Source organism: Vulpes lagopus, chromosome 2 (assembly GCF_018345385.1).
Source record: "Vulpes lagopus strain Blue_001 chromosome 2, ASM1834538v1, whole genome shotgun sequence".
In the NCBI taxonomy this organism is placed as follows: Eukaryota; Metazoa; Chordata; class Mammalia; order Carnivora; family Canidae; genus Vulpes; species Vulpes lagopus.
Genome location: NC_054825.1, coordinates 105,230,416 through 105,252,407, shown reverse-complemented (window position 1 = coordinate 105,252,407; position 21,992 = coordinate 105,230,416). Strand labels below are relative to the sequence as shown.

The 21,992-nt window shown below is 42.6% G+C and overlaps 1 protein-coding gene across 1 annotated transcript in view; it reads right to left on the bottom strand.

Moving 5' to 3' along the window:
• Window positions 1-21,992, bottom strand: part of SYTL3 (synaptotagmin like 3) — an 84,458-nt gene that overhangs the window by 53,515 nt on the left and 8,951 nt on the right. The window contains 4 exon segments of the mRNA XM_041740826.1: window positions 734-798; window positions 18,265-18,296; window positions 18,298-18,484; window positions 20,710-21,338. Of these exon segments, the coding sequence (XP_041596760.1) occupies window positions 734-798; window positions 18,265-18,296; window positions 18,298-18,484; window positions 20,710-20,819 (394 nt within the window). The 5' untranslated portion in view covers window positions 20,820-21,338.

The following is a 21,992-nucleotide window of genomic DNA, read 5'->3' as shown; positions in this document are numbered from 1 at the left end:
GTTACATCAGCTTTGCAAACACTTTATAAGATAATCGAGGTGCCCAGACCATGTGCGTGCTTGCACTTGTAGAGTCATGACAGGCCCTCACTTCCTAATCATCGACATCTGCTAAATCCTAATACCATTCACTGCCTGTAACCTTCAGTTATTCAATCATTTTAATCAAATATCATGAGCAAGGCTTTGTGCTTCGTGCCATAAGGGGCTAACATGATTTAAAAAGCACAGTTTCCGCTAATGGAAAGAAAGAGAAGTATCCAAATAATATAACATATGGCACTTTGCACAATTATGGAAAAGATGAACAAACCAGAGCTGCTGGTGTTTCAGAGGAGGAAAACCCCACTCCCACAAGCAGGAAGTCGGAGAGACTCCATGGAGAGGTTAGAACTGGGGTATAGAGGGGAATACCACCAACAAAGATGCTGAGCAGTATGGGCCAGGGGGCAGGTGCAGGAAAACAACCAAAGGCCTGTCTACCATGACCTGTAAAGTTTTTGTTTGTCTGTTTAAACAAACTCCAAGCCCAGTGTGGAGCCCAATGTGGGGCTTGAACCCATGACCCTGAGATTAAGACCTGAGCTGAGACCAAGAGTCCAACACTTAACTGACCAAGCCACCCAGCTGCCCCAACCTGTAAAGTATTTTTTATATACAAAGTCTTAACACCAAATATTTTAAAACTATGAATATATCACTTTACTTTAGATAAAATCTTCAGAGCATTTACCTTCTGTTGGAAATTTCTTGGCTCGTTCCTCAAAGAACCATTCTCCAGTTTTTATTTTCACATTTCTGGAAAACAAGCAGAAAGGGAGCCTCAGATAGAGACGTGGTTGGTGCTGTATTTGGCTCATAAGAGGTAGGTACATAGTATCCCATAAGATTAGTCTTGCAAGCGTCCTCAGTGTTCAAATTTCTGGCCCCATCCCCTACTTTACAGACCTCCTATAGAGGTTAAGTGATCCGACCAGTTAGCAGCAAAGCTGGGAGTCTCTGCTTGGGTCCATTTTACCCTATATGTAACAGGTACATACGATGTATACATACTAACGTAGGTGTGTGATCAACACATAGTATGTACATAAGTGTTTTCTGAATAAATATATAAGGAGAGACAGAATTACCATCAAAATGATCAATTAATTATGTCTATGGCAGTAAATAATGGCAGGAAGGATAGTCAACAAAAAACCCGATGCTGTCTATTTAGCTAGGGGGAGATCGTCCCTAGGATATGTTAAGGTTAGTTTGTGTTAACCACAAGGTTTACTAAGAACTAACAGACTAGCTGAGAAGTTTCCTGGAAGGACCTGAAGTGTGCTTCATGGTGATCCGGAACCTGGGTCCAAGTGGACCACCTGAGAAATGACCTCTTCATGCAGCTGCTGCTAGGGCTCATCTGCATCCCTGCATCTCCTCCAGGCTTGGTCATGTGAGGAACAGGGCCTTTGTTTGCTCATTACTGGAAGCCAAATCCCAAAATACCTTGTGCTCTTGACAATTCCCAAATTTCTGGAGAAGCCACCCTCAACTTCAAAAAACCTTGGAAATGTAGAATTGTTGACATCCATTAGGATGTAAAAAATAAATAAATAAATAAACACGCAGGTGTTACAAGTTATTCACACCCTTAAAATAATGTGCCACAAAACTTGCCAATTCCCGGATGTTGAGACTTTAAGAAAAATTAAAACTTTATAAATTCTCGTCTATAAAGTATTCATCAAAATAAGTTCTCCATAAGGTTATTTTAGGCCATATATAAACTCAAATCCAGTTTTCTTAATTAATGCTTACAACTGCTGTAAATGTAAGTCAATTCACAAATATATGTTCAACTACCCGTTTTTAAAAGAAATATCCTCTTTCTCTATGCAGCTCTAGTAACAGAAGACATCAACCAGCGTCTCCCCTTCATCTGGTGAGAAACTGCTATGTTCGACAATGAGTAAATAAATTGTGATTCCCAATGCTTAGTGACTAGAACAAGGGAAAAACACACAGGGCATTTATATATTGTGATAACAGAATTTTGATAACCAGTCGCTGCCATTCAGAGCCAAAATATATAAAATATTCAACTGTGATATGTCTGTAGAGAGACAGGGAAATTTTGCACCATAAAATCGAAAATCTAATCTACTAAATCAACACAAAACACTTTGGGAACTCAGCTCCTAGGAAGCTTCCCTCTGGCCTGTGAAGGCAAACGGGATGAAAGCTCAGGCCAAGTGTGGAGAGATGAATGGGGCGGGAGGTGAATTCACACTCCTTGGAAGGGAGCACACCTGCACACCTGCCTGTGGGCAACTCTTCCATCTTTACCTGCAGGACAGAACTAACCGTGAGATGAGGAGAGTTGAGGAGCCAAATCAAAACTGGAAGCAGGAGACCTCCATCTAATAAATGAACTCCACTTCTGGACTTTTCTGCTGGTGGTAAGTGACCCTTTCGGCCAATCTACCCGGTCACACTCTGCATCCTGTTACTCTTGGGACTAAAAGCATCCACGTATCAGACAGGGCTGGGGATGGGGCAGGGCTCGGACTTGAAGGAGGTCAGAGCTGAGAATCCAGCAGTGAGTCAAACCACAATCCCCTATGGCCAGCCAAGGCTAGCCATTGCTTAGGCCAGCCTAAGCAATAATTCCCAAATACCCTTCATGATGCTCCCTGTCCACACCAATCCCAAGATGCAAAAAAAGGGGACCATTTGTTGCTCTTATCGTCTAAGAGGCGAGCAGACCTTGCAACAGCGAACCCATACATCTCCGTCCTTGTCAGGGCCAACACAGGGTAGACTGACTCACAGTAACCAGAGGAAGTGTGTATTATTTCTCCCAGATGTTTGATCAAAATCTGGCTATGAAAGCTTCTTGGAACATTTTTCTGAGCTCAGCAATAGGCTAATGCTTTTACATTCCTCAGAATCAAGACTTCTTTAAAACTTGCTCAATCAATTGACAAATACATCTCAAAGGCAAAAGCCTAGGGTTGGTGGAGACAACAGAAGCCACAGTACTACGAGAGCTGAAGCTGGCGTCTGACCTTGCCCCTGACTCTGCATGAGGATCACTGGCATAAATGCCAAGCACATGGTGCAGAGCCAGCACTAACTACCCTTCTGGAGGTTCCAGCGTCCATTTCCATAGCCTTGAACTCTGCTAACACCATCATTTCATCAGCAAACAAGAAATGACTGTTGAAAAGCACTTGGCAAATTCCAGTATACAAATGTTCTATGATACAATGAATGGATGACCCGAACAGAAAGATCGTTTGACCTGTTACTATCAGCAAGTAGTGAGCCAAACAGGCCTGTTGGAAAGCAGCTTTATTTTGCATCTAAATTACTTGCATCTGCAGATGGTTAACTGTCCCATCCACGCTTAATATTCTTCAAAAAGTCAGCACGATGTCCCAAGAGTTGCTTAATGTATTTTCCACCACACAGTGGACAAGAAGAGGCGGAAAATTGGTCTGCAGAGTCAGGATTTTGGGAATGTCTACAGAAGCACATTTCCCTGGGCAGATCTGCTCTCCACCCAATGTCCTGATGGCCAGGAAGCCTCAGGAGGGCCCTGGTGGCTCATCAGATGAATAAGCTGCAAAAAGTCCAGATGAAGAAGCCAAATACTGTAAAACTGAGCAACCTCACTGCTTTGTGCTAGCTTGTCCACCTGTTTGGTAATTCCCAGCTGAAGTAGTCTTGTGCAACCATACAGTTGAATTTTTTTTTCTTTACTTCAAGTAATCTTACATCTAAAATAGTTTTTAGTTACAAAGCAAAACAGTGAGTTTTTTTCTGCTAGCTCTGTTGATCTGCTTTTAATAGGAAAAAAAAACTGATTACAGTGATTAAATCCTAGGTAACTTGGGGAGGACTCAGAGAATCAAGATGAAGATAAGGAAATGATTGTATCAAGCTGCTACCACCACTTCTTGCAAAACATTAGTAACCCTCCCTCTCACTTGACCTCAGAGAGAAGACAGGAGCCCCGTCATACTCAGTCCTGTATTCACATCCCCCAAGTGTGCCTAGGGCACATGGTAGGGGCCAGCGAAGACATGTGGATTGGTGAATGAAGAAAAATTCTCAGCTCTGTGGGAACACCCTGAGAACTGAAGAGATAAGCTGGGATCCTGCGGGCAGTGTGCATGGTCTAATGTGTGTCGGCCTCTCTAAGCACATGCGGCAGGGGCCACAGACTCAGGCACCAGGCGTAAACGATGGAAGCAAGCTGGGTGTGAGACAATAAGGTCGGGTGGGGACTGTCATGAGCTGGAGAACCTGTGGTTCATTTTAAGGCATTAAAATGATCAATGTTAGACTTCATGCAGGCCAAACACACAAGGCCCGTGGGCTATCTGCAGCCTGTTGGTCACAAGTTTGTGATTCTTGGTTTGTGATATCAGTTAACTTAGTCGACAAGAGTGAGAAAAATCCCACTGTAGCTGGACAGAGCTGCGCTTGAGGCCTTGACAAGAAAAATCGAGTTAGATGTTGTGTATCACCCTATCTTCCCCAGAGATCTAAGAAGGGCCCACAACCACCAACAGAGCCACAGGAAGGGGAGAAACAAGGAAGACATACTCATTGGTAATTGTTCAACCTGAAGACACAACCGAGAACTTCTGACAACACAACGCCACCCGGCAGGAGACACAGAGTCCCAACAACTTCTCAGAGCACACAACAGTGGGAAAACCAGGGCACATTCCAGAAAGCACTTAGACTTCAAAAACATTTAAGACCTGCTTCTAGGAGAAGGAGACCAGAAGATAGAACGACAAACCAGGCTGACGCCAAGAGACATCAGACTAGAACAATCTCTCTTAAAAAAAAAAAAAAAAAAAGATTTTATTTATTTATACATGAGAGACACAGAGAAGCAGAGACATAGGCAGAGGGAGAAGCAGGCTCCCTGTAGGGAGCCCGATACTGGACTTGGTCCCAGGACCCCCAGATCACAACCTGAGCTGAAGGTAGATGCTCAACCACTGAGCCACCCAGGTACCTTAACATCAGACTAGAACAAAGACAAATCTAGGAAACTAAGAACACAAAAGCAGAGCAAAAACTGTTTACCAACAAGCAGGAGCAGAATTGAGAGCCTGGAAAGCTGAACTGGTGATGCTCAGTAGACATGCTTTTCCAGAACATGAAAAGAAAAAGACATTAGATGTTGGAGGAACAGAGAACAAAGCCAACCTACATATTAAAAGTTACTTCCCCCCCAAAAAAAAATAAATAAATAAATGTTACTTCCCAAGAAGCAAGGGCAAGTGGCATAAGAGATGATCAGAGTAATCATACCCGACTGAAAAAAATGTTACTGAGGCAAAAACCAAGCAAACCTTCATCTCACACCCATTAGAGTGGCTACTATGAAAAACAAAACCAAACAAAGCAACCTAAAAATAATAAGTGTTGATGAAGATGTGAAGAAACAGGACCCTTATGCACTGTTAGTAGGATTATAAAATGGTACAGCTATTATGGGAAATAGTATTAAAAAAAATTAAACATGTAAGTACCCTACGAACCAGTAATTCCACTCCTGGGTGTATCTCCAAAAGAAATGAAAGTAGAGACTCCTAGAGATGCTTGTACACCTACGTTCACAGCAGCACCATTCATAAAAGCTAAAAGGTAAAAGCAAACCCAAGTGTCCATCAACAAATGAACAAAATGTGACATATACACACTATGGAATATGCACCTTGGAATATAAAGTCTTAAAAGGGATGGAAACTTGCAATAAGCTACAACACGGATGAAGCTTGAGGATATTCGATGAGTGAAATGAGCCAGTCATAAAAAGACAAACACTGTATGATTCTACTTATATGTGCACCTAGAACCTGCAAATTCATAGAGAAAGAAAACAGAATGCTGGTTTCCAGTAGGAGAAAGAAATAGGGAGTCTTTGTTTAATGGCTATAAAGTTTTAGGGCTTTTTGCTTTTTTTTTTTTTTTAAGATTTTATTTATTTGTTCATAAGAGACAGAGAGGCGGGGGGGGGGGGGTGGGGGCAGAAACACAGGCAGAGGGAGAAGCAGGCTCCATGAAGGGAGCCCAACGCTGGACCCGATTAGGGCTTTTTGCTTTTGAGAATTGATAGGACTTTTTAAAATTTAAATTCAACTAGTTAACATATAGTATATTATTAGTTTCAGAGGTAGAGTTCAGTGATTCATTAGTCTTACACAATACCTAATGCTCATTCCATCCATGCCCTCCTTAATGCCCATCACCCAGTTACAAAGTTTCAGTTTTGTGAGATGGAAAAGTTCTGGAGATGGATGGTGGTGATGGTTGCACAAAGATGTGAACAGACTTAGTGCCACTAAACTGTAGACTGAAAAATAGCTAAGATATTAAGTTTCATGTTATATATATATTTTACCACAATTAAAAATATTTTAATTGATTTATTTATTATTTGAGAGACGTGGGGCGCTCAATGGGGAGGGGCAGAGGGAAAGAGAGAGAAAGTCTCAGACTCCACACTGAGCACAGAGCCCCATACAGGGCCAATCCCATGACCATGAGATCATGACCTGAGAAGAAGCTGGATACTTAACCAACTGTACCACCCAGGTGCCCCTAAAAAAAATACATATATATATATATATTTAAACTATATATGTATATATACTATATATAAATATAAAACTATAAAACTATATATAGTTTTTTTAAACAAGCAAATCCAAGGGATAGGCAGCTCAAAGAAACTTTATTCCATAAAAACAACATAGAGGAGCTCATACCCAGACATGGATGAGAAACTGGTTTTAATTATAAGTACACAGAAAAAAAAAACACGCAATGTTTGTAACACATAAAAAACAGATGATCAATAAATAAATAAAAATAAAAATAGCTTCAGATGTCTCTGTCATATTAAATTCCAAAAGACAATGAGAACACATTTCTGGAGCTTTGAGATGAAAGTGAAAAGGGTGGGACCTAAGATTTTAAAACCCAGTGAAGTCATAGCTCATGATGGAAGGCTACAGAGGGCAACCTCAAATCTGCAATGACTCAGATCATATGCCACCCACATGCTCTTCTAGGGCAAAAAATCCTTCAAGAGGCACTTCAGCTGATTGAAAAATGAATCAAAATAAAGAACTTGCAAATTGGGAAATCATGGTCTCAAAAGATTGGCAATGAGTGCTTGAATGTGTTAAAACTTAGAGTTGGCTTAATAATTGTAAATATAATTATAAAACTATGCAGATGACAAAAATACTTATTGAGAGAGATATCACAGGACATAAAAGTAATAATTTGTAATAATGTAAATATTTCAAAATGATGACATGAATAGCATTTATAAAACATTTGTCTCTATGAATTTCTGTCTCTACTCTGGGTACCTCCTGTAAGTAGAATCATACATTTTTCCTTCTGGCTTCACTTATCATAATATTTGTAAAGTTTATCTGTGTTTAGGATGTATTAAAATTTCATTCTTTTTTTGTAGTTGAATAATATTCCATAACACGTATATACGACTTTGTTTATCCATTCATCCATTGATGGACACTGGTTATTTCCACCTTGTGACTATTATGAATAATAATGCTGCTATGATCACTGGCTTATTATTTAATATTTGAAAGCTACAGGGTTGTTGTCAAAACCAACATTAAGGGGTGGCTGGGTGGTTCAGTTAATTAAGTGTCCAACTCTTGATTTTGGTTCAGGCCACGATTTCAGGGTCCTGGGACTGAGTCCCACATCTAGCTCCATGCTCAGCATCGAATCTGCTTGGGATTCTCTCTCTTTCTCCCTCTCCCTCTCCTACTCATGCTTTCTCTAAAATAAATAAACAAGTCTTTTTTTTTTAAACCCCAGCATTAATATTTTCATTTTGTTATTTCAGGTAGCAGAAGGTTTTACAATATACTAGCTCTTAGGATCTGTCAGCATTTTAACATTTTCTTATTTTTAAATTTTGAGTAGGCTTCAGGCCCAATGTGGAGCTTGAGCTCACGATCCTGAGATTGAGAGTCACATGCTCTACTGATTGGCCCCAGGATCTATCAGCATTTATTTTTATTTTATATTATTTTTTTATTTTATATTATTTATTTATTTATTTATTTTTTAAGATCTTATTTATTCACCGGACACAGAAAGAGAGAGGCAGAGACATATGCAGAGGGAGAAGCAGGCTCCACCCAGGGAGCCCAATGCAGGACTCGATCCAGGCATTCCGGGATCATGCCCTGAGCCAAAGGCAGACACCCAACCGCCACCCAGGGTGGTGAGCCACCCAGGTGTCCCTCTATCAGCATTTATAAGAAGATTCACATTTTAAATACTCACATTTCCGCAATCAAACTGAAAATTAACCCAGATGCATTTAACATGTAAGATTATATGTTACATAGGAGATTATGTGCATCATACCTCCTTTTCCAAGCATAAGGCAACATAAATTTACGCCCCTAGATTATGGAGGTTTACACACAAAGTAACCGTTTCAGAGGTGGCAAAATCTAGGTTAGGCTTTGAGGATTCTGTTCAAGGCAACAGCTTCACTGCCTTGTTGGCAAGTTTTTATAATTATAAAAGTGGAAGGAATAACTGATTTCTTATCCAATGACTTCATTTCTGTAGTTAAAGAAGTACTGTTCATACAGATAGCAAAGCACATAAAATTAGGCAGACATCTCTTTCCTTCTAAAGAAGCAGTTTTGCTAATTTATTTATTTATTTATTTATTTATTTTAGATTTTATTTATTTATTCATGAGAAACACAGAGAAAAAGAGGCAGGGACAGAGGCAGAGGGAGAAGCACGCTCCATGCAGGGAGCCAGATGTGGGACTTGATCCCCGGACCATGGGATCACGTCCTGAGCTGAAGACAGACGCTCAACCGCTGAGCCACCCAGGTGTCCCAGCTTTGTTAAACTTAATGATTTTTTTTAAAGAAATTAAGTTTGAATCTGACAAAGATATCACAACACCTAATTCCATCATCACCAAAGCATCTCGAAAACAGGATTTCAGAAGAGTGTAACATACTGAGGCCAGCTTTAACATTAGCTAGAAATCCATGGGCAACTTTCTTTGAATGAAAATATCGATTCTAAACTATCTGCAGTGAGGGAACAGTACAGAGTTGAATCACCTAAAACCCCTAAATTCACACATGACTTCTCTTTGGCATCAGAATGCATTTTGGTCTGCTCTATGGACATGGGTATGCTATTGTGGAAATTCCTATGAAAACATGACTTCAAAGGAACTACATGCCTGTCTGGGATCCCTATATCTTCCAGAACCCTTAACTCTAGCTCACAGTTAACCAAAGCAGGACCTCACTACCCCCACACAAGCACCAGCCCAGGAAAGCAGCCTCCTCGTGCTGACCTTCCCTACAGGGCAAAAGTTTCAGCTGAGCTGAGTGCAGTGACAACATCAAGTATGAACAAGATAATCAATGCTACAGAAGGCTTACTTATCTCCAAGAAAGGTTTTAACAGCCAAGGCCTGTGTAACTAATCAAGTACTCATCACAGAAGAAATTTCAGCTTCAACAAAAGGAATAATATTCAAATTATTGTGAAAGCATTCCCTTTAGTAAGTACAAAATAACCTTTTCAAAAATAAACTTTTCCCCAAAATGTTCTATACATCTCCACTTTTTTACTATATGTTTTAGTAGCACAAGGCTTCAAAGAATATTAAATGTTCATTACTCCCATTTGGCCAATGGATTAAAACAGAATGTCATGATCCTACATACAATTATTATCTTTCATATTCCTACAGAAAGCAAGGTACATATACCTCATGAAATAGCCAAGCTACACTGTGAGGACCAAAACAGATGCCATCGCTAGGTGACAACTAAGAAGAGAAAAACTTTATTTCAAAGACCAAAAGGGGGATCCCTGGGTGGCGCAGCGGTTTGGCGCCTGCCTTTGGCCCAGGGCGCGATCCTGGAGACCCGGGATTGAATCCCACGTCGGGCTCCCGGTGCATGGAGCCTGCTTCTCCCTCCGCCTGTGTCTCTGCCTCTCTCTCTCTCTCTCTGTGACTATCATAAACAAATAAAAAAAAAAAAAAAAAAAAAAAGACCAAAAGGCTTTTCCCTTGTAAAATTGGTTTTTAGTGGCTAATCTCTTGAAAACGTGCAGATGTATAACTATGTGAAATATTAGACTCAATATAGTCAACTCGTGTATATTTTTCATGTGAAGCACATGAACACAGTCACTATCAATAATGTTAAAAAATCAGATTAGAAAAAAAAGTCAGGTTTTGAAATAGAAGATAGGCAGCAAAGACATGTCACTTTGACCTTGGCACCAAGCTAAAATCCTTTCTTGCCAGCTCTCCTATACCATACCCAGCTTTCACTTGGGTTTCAACATTTCGCGGAGTTAGAACTTTTAGTCATTTAAAGAGCAGAAGTATTTACAACAATGACTGCAAATTATTCCATTCTCATACATTAACTATTTGCCTTGGTGGATATGAAATGGAGATTCAGTATTTTACCAAAACATGGGATTAGGAAAATGCTGGGACTATCAGTCTGAAATTTCAAAGATTATATTTTCCAAGCTCTGGGAAGTTTTACTTTAAGGAGAAAACAAAATTGCTATAAAACTTGTCTCATAATGTCACTTGATTTTCAACAAAAATTATTTCACACAAGGCGAAAGATACACCCTCCCGTAACGATAGCTTTGCATCTAAATCCTAATCTAAAATCTATTTGGGCAATAATAACAAAAAATCCCCTTTAATAAATTCCAAAATTTTATTTTAACCTTTACTGCTCTGTGCAATAATTCAAATCCCAACCAGAGAACTAAGAATGTGATAATAAATGCCGAGGTCTGTATATCAATCTGCAACCACTCAAGTTTCTCTCCATTAGCCTCAGGCCTAGTACATCCGAGACATGTGAGCAGCCCTGAAATCAAGAGTACTGCCTCCCACTATATGAAACCCTAACTCTAAAATCTCTGTTCTAGGGATGCAAGTATAAAGTTTAGTCTCTTTGACATTTCATCATGGTTGTTACCTCGTTCCATTTCATCGTGGAAATTGTCAGTACGCTGCAGGGGTGCAGGGGGCATTAAGCAAAGAAGCAAGGATGCATTTATACCTCTTTGTCTTCTTTCCTTCACCCAAATCACCCTCTTTTGATGGCTCCCACTAAGGACAACATAGGGCCCCCCATGACTGGAAGCAACTTTCAACCAACTTTGTTCTTCCAAGTCCTTTTCAGGTTTTTTTTTTTTGTCTTTTTAAAATTTTATTTATTCATGACAGACACACACAGAGAGAGAGAGAGAGAGGGAGAGGCAGAGACACAGGCCGAGGGAGAAGCAGACTCCATGCAGGGAGCCCGACGTGGGACTCGATCCCAGGTCTCCAGGAGCACACCGGCACTGAAGGTGGCGCAAAACCGCTGGGCCACCGGGGTTGCCCTTTTCTTAAAAAAAATATTTTTAATTTAATTTATTTTTAATTTATTTTTTATTTTTAATTTATTTTTATTTATTTATTTTTTAATAATTATTTTTTATTGGTGTTCAATTTGCCGACATATAGAATAACACCCAGTGCTCATCCCATCAAGTGCCCCCTTCAGTGCCCGTCACCCATTCACCCCCACCCCCCGCCCTCCTCCCCTTCCACCACCCCTAGTTCATTTCCCAGAGTTAGGAGAGAAGAAGTGGGTAGGAAATATCGAAAGGGAGACAGAACATAAAGACTCTTTATTTTTTTATATTTTTTTATGTCTTTGTTTTCTGAGGTCTTTCTGCTGCTTCTCTTTTGCTCTCAATTTCTTTTTGCCTCCAGCCTTATCACTTCTTGCCCCCTTCACTGCAAAGAGTTTCCTGGGGATAGGTGGCCTTCACCTTCCCTGCCCCTGGGTCCTCCCTATGGAACACTGGCATACTCTGGTACTGCTTTCTTTTGGGGAAGCACCTATGCTCACACCCCGTTTCCTATGAGTTCGAGATCCAAGGTCTTCTGAGTGGCTTTTCTCCCCACAGGTGGGAGAGGGCAGAGATCTAGAAGGGGTGGGATTCAGAAGACCAGGGCTCTAGTCTAACTGACTCACTGGCCTCGGGCTAACTACCTTATGCCTCTTAGCCTCTTGTTTCTCCCCTGTAAAATTAGGATAATAATTGTAGCTGCCCCATAAGACTTTATTTTTTTTTTAAGAGTTATATTTATTTATGAGAGACACAGACAGAGAGCCCGATGTGGGCCCCGATCCCAGGACCCCAGGATCACGACCTGAGCCAAAGACTGATGCTCAACCACTGAGCCACCCAGATGCCCCTCCCGCATAAGACTGTTTCGTTAAGGTTTAGATGAAACATGCTCATCCCCACACTGTATCCTCCTTCCCCAACTGATGTCTGTCTCCCTCTCTTCCTGACTCTTCGGGAAATACTCCAAACACACATGCTTGAAAGTCACCTAGAGCCAGCTCAGCCCTCCCTCCTCTGAGTTCCCAAGGACTCTTAGCAGCTTCAAGAGAAAATGTGCCTTGAAGCAGAAACCTCATAGGTCTCCTGGAACCTTGACACAACCCCTGAGGCCAGGACGTTCCACAGGCCTTTTGCTCTGATTGCTCTGTCAATGGGTTTTGCTTTTTTAAAATTGCTATCCTACAGCTTCCCCTTTTCCTGACTTAGAAAACCTCCTTCCCTCTTCCTGGTCCCACGATGGATCCACTTCTTCCCAAGGACTGGATCTGAGGCTGACAAAGCTAGAGAGAGAGAAAAGCCAGAGAGGCCCACCCCCCATCCAGGACTCACTCAATTATGATTGTCAAATATTCTAAAGTTTAACCAGCCTTTTCTCTAGGATGGGGGAGGCCAGAGTGGGCCAAACCAGACAGGGAACAGAGGCTGCAAAGACAGGGGAGAGGGAATATGTGTTGTTATAAATTATTGCCTTCTGTCCCCATACAATTTCCTGAAGCAATTTACTCCTCATAATGCAATTATCTTTGGTATTTTGAAAAGCATCCTTATTTCAAAACAAGGAAGTTGGGATTTTAGAAATCACACTGTGTGTACTTGGAGGGTAGAGTTATAATAGCCAGGGCACGATACCCTCTTGCATCGCCTTCCTGGGAGACTGCCTCGGCCTCACCCGTCCTCCTGTTGTGATTTTTAGCTTACAATAAACTATTAGAAGATAAAAAAAATGCCAAGCATTTAACCCCTTACCAGGCAATGCTTACTATTAGAGTTCGAATACAGTTGATTGAAAGGAGGGAAGAAAAGCTGAAGACCTTTCTAGATGTTATTTGGAATTGTTATCTCCTCTCTCAAGAGCCCTGTGGTGGTGCAGCTCTTAGCAACTCCCTGTCTTTCCTTCTCAAGGGATTGAGCATGGAGCTCTAAAAAAAAAAAAAAAAAAAAAAAAAAGAAAGAAAAGAAAAAAGAAAAGAAAAGAAAAGAAAAGAAAAGAAAAAAAGAAAGAAAGAAAGAAAGAAAGAAAGAAAGAAAGAAAGAAAGAAAGAAAGAAAAAGAAAAAAGCAAAGCCTGAAGGACAAAGCCTCAACCAACCAAAGGGACGTGAGTTAGTTCTGAAGTCAGCGTGACTTGACATGCTGCTGTGGAAATAGAAGGTGTGCTGTTCAGGAGCAAAGAAATCTGGTTGAACAACTTCACTTCTCCTTGGATGAAGGATTGAAATTAGGCCTTGCAAAGGAGCAGGAAATCTGAGGACTTTAATGTCAGGAGCCAAAAAGACACAACTCTCCCAATTTAGGGGGAGAGGAAGCCCAGCCAGTGGACCCGCACCACGTGAGTGGCTCTCGGGATCTCTGTCCAAGGGCGCTCAGACATCTGCAGCAACACTTAGAAGCTGTTTTCAAATCCCAAAGTCTCTGACTATTCTCCTAGACTCACACCAGACGAACATTCCTCCCTTTCCCTAAGTTCTGCAGTGCCCTTGTGCACGCTGTCCCCAATAAACAGAAACACCCGCTCTTGTGTTTTCAAGAAATCCATGACCAGCACATCCTTGCGTTGGAAAGTGGGAGCCCAAGCCAAACATGCTGTTTATCATTTTTGAAATGGGTAGTTCAATATATCAATTCCATGTTATAAATTGTTTTAAAAACATCACAACACCAAATGATTGAAATATGTGAAGATTCAGTCCAGCACTGATAGAGAGCACACTCATTTCTTTATCCGAGTATTCAGTGCAAGTCAGCTTACCTCTTTCCAAGCAGCCTTACGTAAAGCTGCGTGGGATGATGTGGCATAGGAGGGCCCTGAATGCACCTCCTCCCACCGACACCAAATCTGCAGCCTCATATGGAGAAACTCCCTCTGAAGAAGAACTGAAAACCAGCTGAACTGCCCTTCCACAAGGAATGATGGACGACCACACCCAGATGGTCAGGAGAGGCAGAGACATGGTCTTGCCAGAAGCCCTCTGACCCCCCAGCATGGAGACCCAGAACAGGGAGGGATTTCACAAGTGCAGTTCCTCCCAGAGGAGTGAAGGGTTTATGCCCCATGCCAGGTACCCTAACCCTTGGGACCTGCACCAGAGAGATGTGCCCCAAAAAAGTCTGGCTTAGAACAATGGGACTTATGTCCAAGGAGCATGTGGTCTCACTCACATGGAGACCCGGGACAAAAGCAATCTAGACTCTTGAGCCTAGATGAAAAGCATCTAGACTCTGCGTGAAGGACATTCATTTGCTAATCTTAAGGCATCTGCCAGAGGGGTGGGGGACAGGTGGGACTCTCTCCAGAGATGAACACCATTTCTGCAGTCTCCCTCTATCCTACTGGCATGGGCAGGCACACAGAGACATGGAACCCTCCTGCTGCCTTGCTAGGGCCAGTGGGGTGAGTGGTCCATGATATTTTCCCACTGCCTTGCTGAAGCTGGCAGGCATGTGCCTTCCTGGGGCTGGAGGGTACAAGTGGTCACAGCATTCTCCCACCGCCTTGTTGCTGCTGACGGGATGCAGAGACAGCACTCTCCTGCAGCATCACCAAAGCCAGGGGCCGTGCACAGCCAAGGCATTTGCCCACTGCCTTTCTAAAGCTGGTGGGCATGCCCCATCCCTGTACTCTCCAGCTGCATTGCAAAGCCAGCAGGGGCCTGCAGCCCAAACAGTGGACACCCATTGATCACCTAGCCCTGGTGGCCAGGGGGCTTGTGTTCCTGGGCCCCACAGGACTATAATAATTGCAAAGACAGTTCCTGGCAGGGTACAACCCCCAGGGTGCTGCACAGACAGCTGACCGAAGCACATCCCCAGTCTCACCATGAAGAAGTCCTATTTACTTGACCTGGAGCTTTTGCCTGAGGGACAGACTTCCTGCTTGCCACAAAACCAGAGATTATGAAGGTGTTTCTCAGGGAACACAGGCAGAATCCTCGCACTCAGCCCTGGCCTTGCCTCAACTCTCCTCAATCTCCCAGGAAGGAGCTTATACATTTGTCTAGAGCCCTGTATTTTGCAACCTTCACCCAAAGGACTCCTCTGGGCCTCCTAGTCTGGAGGCCAACAGTTTATGACTGTGGTCCCACAGGACTGTGTTTATTTGCATACTTTAAAAGCTGCTGCATATGGGTCTAGCTTCCTATCGGCCTTAAACTACATTCTAACAGATCCTTCCCTTTGGAATATCCACAGGTCTTGGCACCCCAGCAGAGGCCTGTCAAGAATAAATCAGGCTAGGGATCCCTGGGTGGCTCAGTGGCTGAGCATCTGCCTTTGGCTCAGGGCATGATCCTGGGGTTCTGGAATCAAGTCCCACATCAGGCTCCCTGTGGGGAGCCTGCTTCTCTCTCTGCCCATGTCTCTGCCTCTCTCTGTGTGTCTTTCATGAATAAATAAATAAAATCTTTGAGAGAGAGAGAGAGAGAGAGAGAGAGAGAGAGATTAAATCAGGCTTCCTGGGCAATCGCAAAGGTTGGAAAGAGCTAGAGTGAGGTTGAATGACAAGGTTCATCACCCACACGAGGCCACTCCTTCAAGATGGGGAGAGGTTGCTTTTTGGCCTAACATGTAGAAACAGAGAGAGTCAAGCAAAAATGAAGACACAGAGAAGTATGTTCCAAATGAAAGAACAAGGTAAAATCTCAGAAAAATACCTTAATTTAACAGGGTAAGTAATCTAGCTGATAAAGAAATCAAAGTAATGGTCACAAAGATGCTGACCAGACTCAGGAGAAGCTCAGATGAATGCACAGTGAGAACTTCAACAAAGAAATGGAACACATCAGCAAGTGCCAAGCATTAGTCATGGAGCTGAAGCACACAATGGAGGGGATCCCCAGCAGACCAGATGAAGAAAAGCAGATCAGCCATCTGGAAGGCAGGGCAGTGGAGCTCACCCAAACAGAGCAGCATAAAGGAAAAAAAGAAGTCAAAAAAAGAGAGGAGGAGGAGGAGGAGGAGGAGGAGGAGGAGGGAGAAGAAGAAGAAGAAGAAGAAGAAGAAGAAGAAGAAGAAGAAGAAGAAGAAGAAGAAGAAGAAGAAGAAGAAGAAGGGGAGGAGGAGGAGGAGGAGGAGGAGGAGAAAAAGGAGGAGGAGGAGGAGAAGGAGAAGAAGAAGAAGAAAGAAGAAAGAAGAAAGAAGAAAGAAGAAAGAAGAAAGAAGAAAGAAAGAAGAAGAAAAAGAAGACGAAGACGAAGAAGAAGACGACGACGACGACGACGACAGCTTCACAGGCCAATGGGACAACATCAAGTGGAATGACATTTACCTTACAAGGGCCAGGAGGAGAAGAGAGAGAGAAAGGAGCAGAAAGTTATTTGACAAAATAAAATAATGGCTGAAAAGTGCCCTCACCTAGGAAGAGAAACAGACATCCAGTTCCAGGAAGCCCAGAGAATTCCAAGTAAGATGAACCCAAAGAGATCACACCAAGCACATTCTAATTAAATGTCAAAAGCTAAAGATAAAAAGAGAATTTTAAAAGCAACAAGAGAAAAACAACTTGCTACATACATACCATAAGATAATCAGCAGATTTTTCATCAGAAATTTGCAGCCAGAGGGGAGTGGGATGATGAATCCAAAGTGCTGAACGGAAAAAAAGCTGCCAACCAAGAATACTCTACCCAACAAGGTTATCATTCAGAACTGAAGTACAAATCAGGAGGATGGTAACAAGATCTATGTGCTGATCACTTTGCAATATTTACAAATATCAAGTCATTATACTGTACCCCTGAGGCCAATATAATGACATATGTCAATTATACTTCAATGAAATATTTTTTAAATAAATAATGCAGGGCACCTGAGTGGCTGAGTCAGTTAAGTGTCTGACTTCTGATTTCAGTTCTGATCATGATCTCAGGGTCCTGGGATCGAGCTCCACATGGGACTCTCCACTATGCTTGGGATTCTCTCTCTCTTTCTCTCTCCCTCTCCCACTGCCTCTCCCCCTACTCATGCTCAATAAATAAATACATAATCTTTAAAAATAAGTAAATAGCTCTACACAGGCTCACTCTAATATTCCTTATGTTGACATTCTCCGAATGAGATAAATTAAGCTCTAAGAGAACTTAGGCACCTAGTTATGAAATCCAAATGAATCTTAACTTCTGGGTTAGCCTGTCCTTAGCCATTACAAACAAATATTTTTTAAATTAAAAAAAACTTTTTATGTGATTAAATGTATTATTTTTTTAAAAAAGATTTTATTTATTTAATCATGAGAGACACAGAGAGAAAGAGAGACAGAGGCACAGGCAGAGGGAGAAGCAAACTCCATGCAGAGAGCCCAACATGGGACTCAATCTCGAGTTCCCAGGATTACACCCTGGGCTGAAGGTGGTGCTAAACTGCTGAGCTGCCTGGGCTGCCCAAAACGTATTATTTTTTTAAAAGTTCTATCTTAAAAAAAAAAAAGTTCTATATTTACTTATTCACTTGACAGAGAGAGAGAGAGAGAGCATGAGCAGGGGAAGCAGCAGAGGAAGATGGAGAAGCAGGCTCCCCACTGAGCAGAGATCCTGACCGGGGACTCTATCCCAGGACCCTGGGATCATTACCTGAGCCAAAGGCAGATGCTTAATCAACTGAGCCACCCAGGTGCCCTAACATTTATTTCTAAATCACTATAGCTTCCAAGTCTAGAAGGGAGCTTCATATTAAGCCCTCTGCCAATATTCATCACTCGAATTTGAGAAGTGACAGCTCTCTTTGTCAGCAGTTTGTGGGGGACCATCTCTGAGGCTCGAGTCGATGGGAGGAATCTTACCTGTCCTCAAAGCACACAGTACACTTCCAGGCACAGGGTCTTCCTCAGGAACACTCGGCACTCAGAACACACACGGTGGCTGCAGCCCTGGCACACGGCCCCGCGGTTCAGCAGGAGCCCCAGCTCCTGGTGGCAGCGTGCACAGGAGTTCTCCCTGTACTCCTGGCTCACGCTCTTTGCTCCTTTCCACCGGAGATGCTGCAGGTGTGTTTTCAGTTTCCTGTGGCCCAAAGAGTCAGATAATAAGATATGACTAAATGGAAGGGCAGACCCCAGACATGCTCCTACATGGCAAAGGCCCCAACACCAACGCCATAGCATATGAATAAAGAAGGGGCTTTGGCATCCAACACTCCTGGGTAAAACATGGATGGCTGTGTGACTATGAATCTCATGCAATCTCTCCAGAAGGGGGCTCCGAGATTTTTCTCCACTGTGAAACAGAGATGGAAAAAAGCCTACCTCCCAGGGATGCTGGGAGGATTAAATGGCAAAGCCTAAAAAGTGTCTGGCATGGAGAAGTTAGCCGCTAGTTTTGTTCTAGGCTCATCCCTCCATGCCCAAAGAGCATCATAAGGGTTAGCAAGAACAGAGAGAGGACAAAACAAAACACACACAGAAAATGCCATCAATTTTAATATAGAAGGCATGGAAATATCTATAATGATATGCACACCTGTTGCTGTCATTAAGTCTCAGTAAAAATTATTTAACTAATGCTACGTTTTTGCTACTGGATTTTTTTTTTTTAATGGGTGGTCAGTTCACTTCCAGTCCCTATTTCCCCGAGACAATACCCCAAGTGCCAGGGGACCTTACACTGGACCCCAAAGAGGTATTATTAACCAGAATACTCTTTTTTGAAACATCTCTGCTAACTATTTTTAGAAGAGAGAAGCCAGTCTCGAGACGCAAATTTATGTTCATTCAACTTACAGGATTTGCTCTAGTCAGTTCCCTCTGGAAAAAAATTTCCTTACCACAGTGTCCATATTACTTTGTTTCTATTCAAAATCATGCTTCTAAATCACTGAAAGGCCTCCAATCATCAAAGACAATCCATTTTGTTCAGTGTATTATTTTTTTTAGTGGAAGAAAGTATAAGTGTATTTAGAGAGCTTTGGAATGACAGGAGAGGACAGAAAAAACAGTGTAGGGGCGCCTGGGGGCACTCAGTTGGTTAAGCATCTGCCTTCAGCTCAGGTCATGATCCCGGGGTCCTGAGATCGAGACCCGTTGTGGGCCCTGCTCAGTGGGGAGCCTACCTCTCCTTCTCCCTCTGCTCCTTCCCCTGCTTGTGCTCCCTCTCTCTTGCTCACTTACTCTCTCTCTCAAGTAAATAAATGAAATCTTAAAAAAAAAAAAAAAAGGAAAAGAAATCACTGTATCTTTCAGATAACCCACAAACTTCTCTCATTCCTCAACCATTTTGTTGCCCCAAATTTTATTTTATATGTATTTTTCTTGACAGACTCTGAAAGAGTTTTGTCATTAAAAACAAAATCAAAAAGCCTATTCCATGTACTTATTTTTCAAACATCGATAAACGAGGCATCGCCATTTATAAAGGTGAAACTTGACCGCTAACATCAGCAGTTTTGATCCGGCCTAGCCCTGCTTTATTAAGTATAAACTATTATCAAATAGCGCATGGCATGTGGCTTCTAGACAGACAAGGAAAGAAACTTCCTATTGACAGATCGGTCAGAGAACAGGCTGAGCAGGTTCATATTTTATGCTCCCCCTGCCCTCAAAGCCAACTTGGAAGCAAAAGCACACAAAGGAAAAGACAGGAACGGATTGCAGTGGACCTGCTATTTCTACGTTGCTTTCTTGGCATTTCTGTGGGTCTTTGGTGACCCTCCCCCCCCCAAAAAAAAAACAATTTAGGCAACCTATCACTGGAGGTCTTTCCCTTGTGAAGCATAGTAGAAGCCTGAAAATCTTCCTTTTCTTTTCTTTTCTTTTTTTTTTTTTAAGTATTTTTATTTATTTATTCATGAGAGACACACAGACAGAGAGAGAAGCAGAGACAGAGGCAGAGGGAGAAGCAGGCTCCCTGGGAGGGAGCCCAATGTGGGACTTCAACCCGGGACCCCAGGATCACAGCCTGAGCCACCCACGTGCCCCTGAAAATCTTCCTTTGAATTAGTCCCACAAAGTAGCAAAGGGACAAGCAGCAGACAACAAACTTAGCACCAAAAGGCATTATTTTAAGTGAACGACAAAAGCAGCCTCCCTTTTCCCTAATGTGGGGAGCTGAGTTATAGGGCAGGGCTACCTGGCCCCCACCCCTCACAGGGCCACTTGCAGAGGGGACGCCAGGACACCCAGTGGTCAGCAAGCAGCGGTGAGCAAGCAGGTGGCAGCAAGCCAGGTGGCAGCGGGCTGCAAGGAGGCAAAGCCCAACCCCAGAGCCAGGCACCCGTGTGGATGACAACATACCGGATCCTTTCCTCCTCGATGTTTTGAACCGCCTGGTCTCGGTACAGGACCTGGAGGATGACCTCACGTTCCAATTCCTGGAGGCAATTCAGACTGACTTCCCGAGCCATTCCTTCTCTCGTGTGTAGACCCGAGTTGAGGGTCACTCCATGACCTGGACCGCGCACCCCTGCGCTATGGGTGAGCTCAGAGCGTCCAGGAGCAGCCCCGTGTGCTTGAAAGCGCTCCTTCTCCTATTTCATTGGCAACTGTTTGGCTCGTGGCTCTTTTTTTTTTCCTTTTTAACTGCGTCACACCCAGGAGAAGAAAGTCCCAAGAGGCTGTCCGTCAGCTGGACTTGTGGCTCCCAGAGTCTCATGCCACCCAGGGGATCCTTTCCACTGGGCCCTACTGCTGCCTCTGATGGCTAAGACAAAAGCATATCTTTTTTCTGAGGTTTTTGCCAGAGAGGGTTATAAATCAGGCATGGCTCCAAGCAGATAATTTCTGCAAAGCAGAAGTGAGCCCCAATCTGAGGGAATTTACAAATGGCAGTTAGAAGAGTATGGAGGATATTTAGAAGCTAACTTTCCCCTCCAGTGCTTTAGGGTCAGCAGTAGTGGTAATTAGAAGCCCAGGCAGTTCAAAGCCTGTAGGAAAGACAACAACGAAATGGCATCATTTTCCTGACTTGTGTATGTTGGCAGCATTACTTCAGAACACACAAAATGTTCCACATGGACCTTTGCACCTTCTGCCATTGTGATAATGTAACATTTTAAATTTTATTAAATTGGCCTTCTCATGTTTCTAAAAGCCACAAACTTCTAAACTTGAACTCTTCTAGAATGAATCCAGTATCTCCAGTGATTAGAGGCATAAAGGTCCATGTTTAACGCCCATCATCCTAATTGAAAATACATTAAGAGAACTCAATGTGCTCAATGCTTAGCTATCAGTTTTACAATTCATTTCAAAACTCAAAAGAAATTTAATCAGTTGGGGATGTCTGAAGGATCATCCATCAATTATTTATGGTTTTTAATGGTTTTCAAGGATGTCTTTTGCATGGGGTCTTGTTTCTATTTAATGCTGGTTGAAAGGTTCTTCAGCCATTCTCCCTGCTTTTGTCCCCCCCATTGGTGACATTGGGCTCACATAACCTTCAATTTGCTCCTCCCCCCAACCAAGAAGATGGTGTTGAATTTATAAAACACTGGCTAGATGCATATCAATGAAATACAGAAAGTGTAGATCAAAGCAATATACTTTCTGTAATGCCATTTTGTTATCAAATGGACATG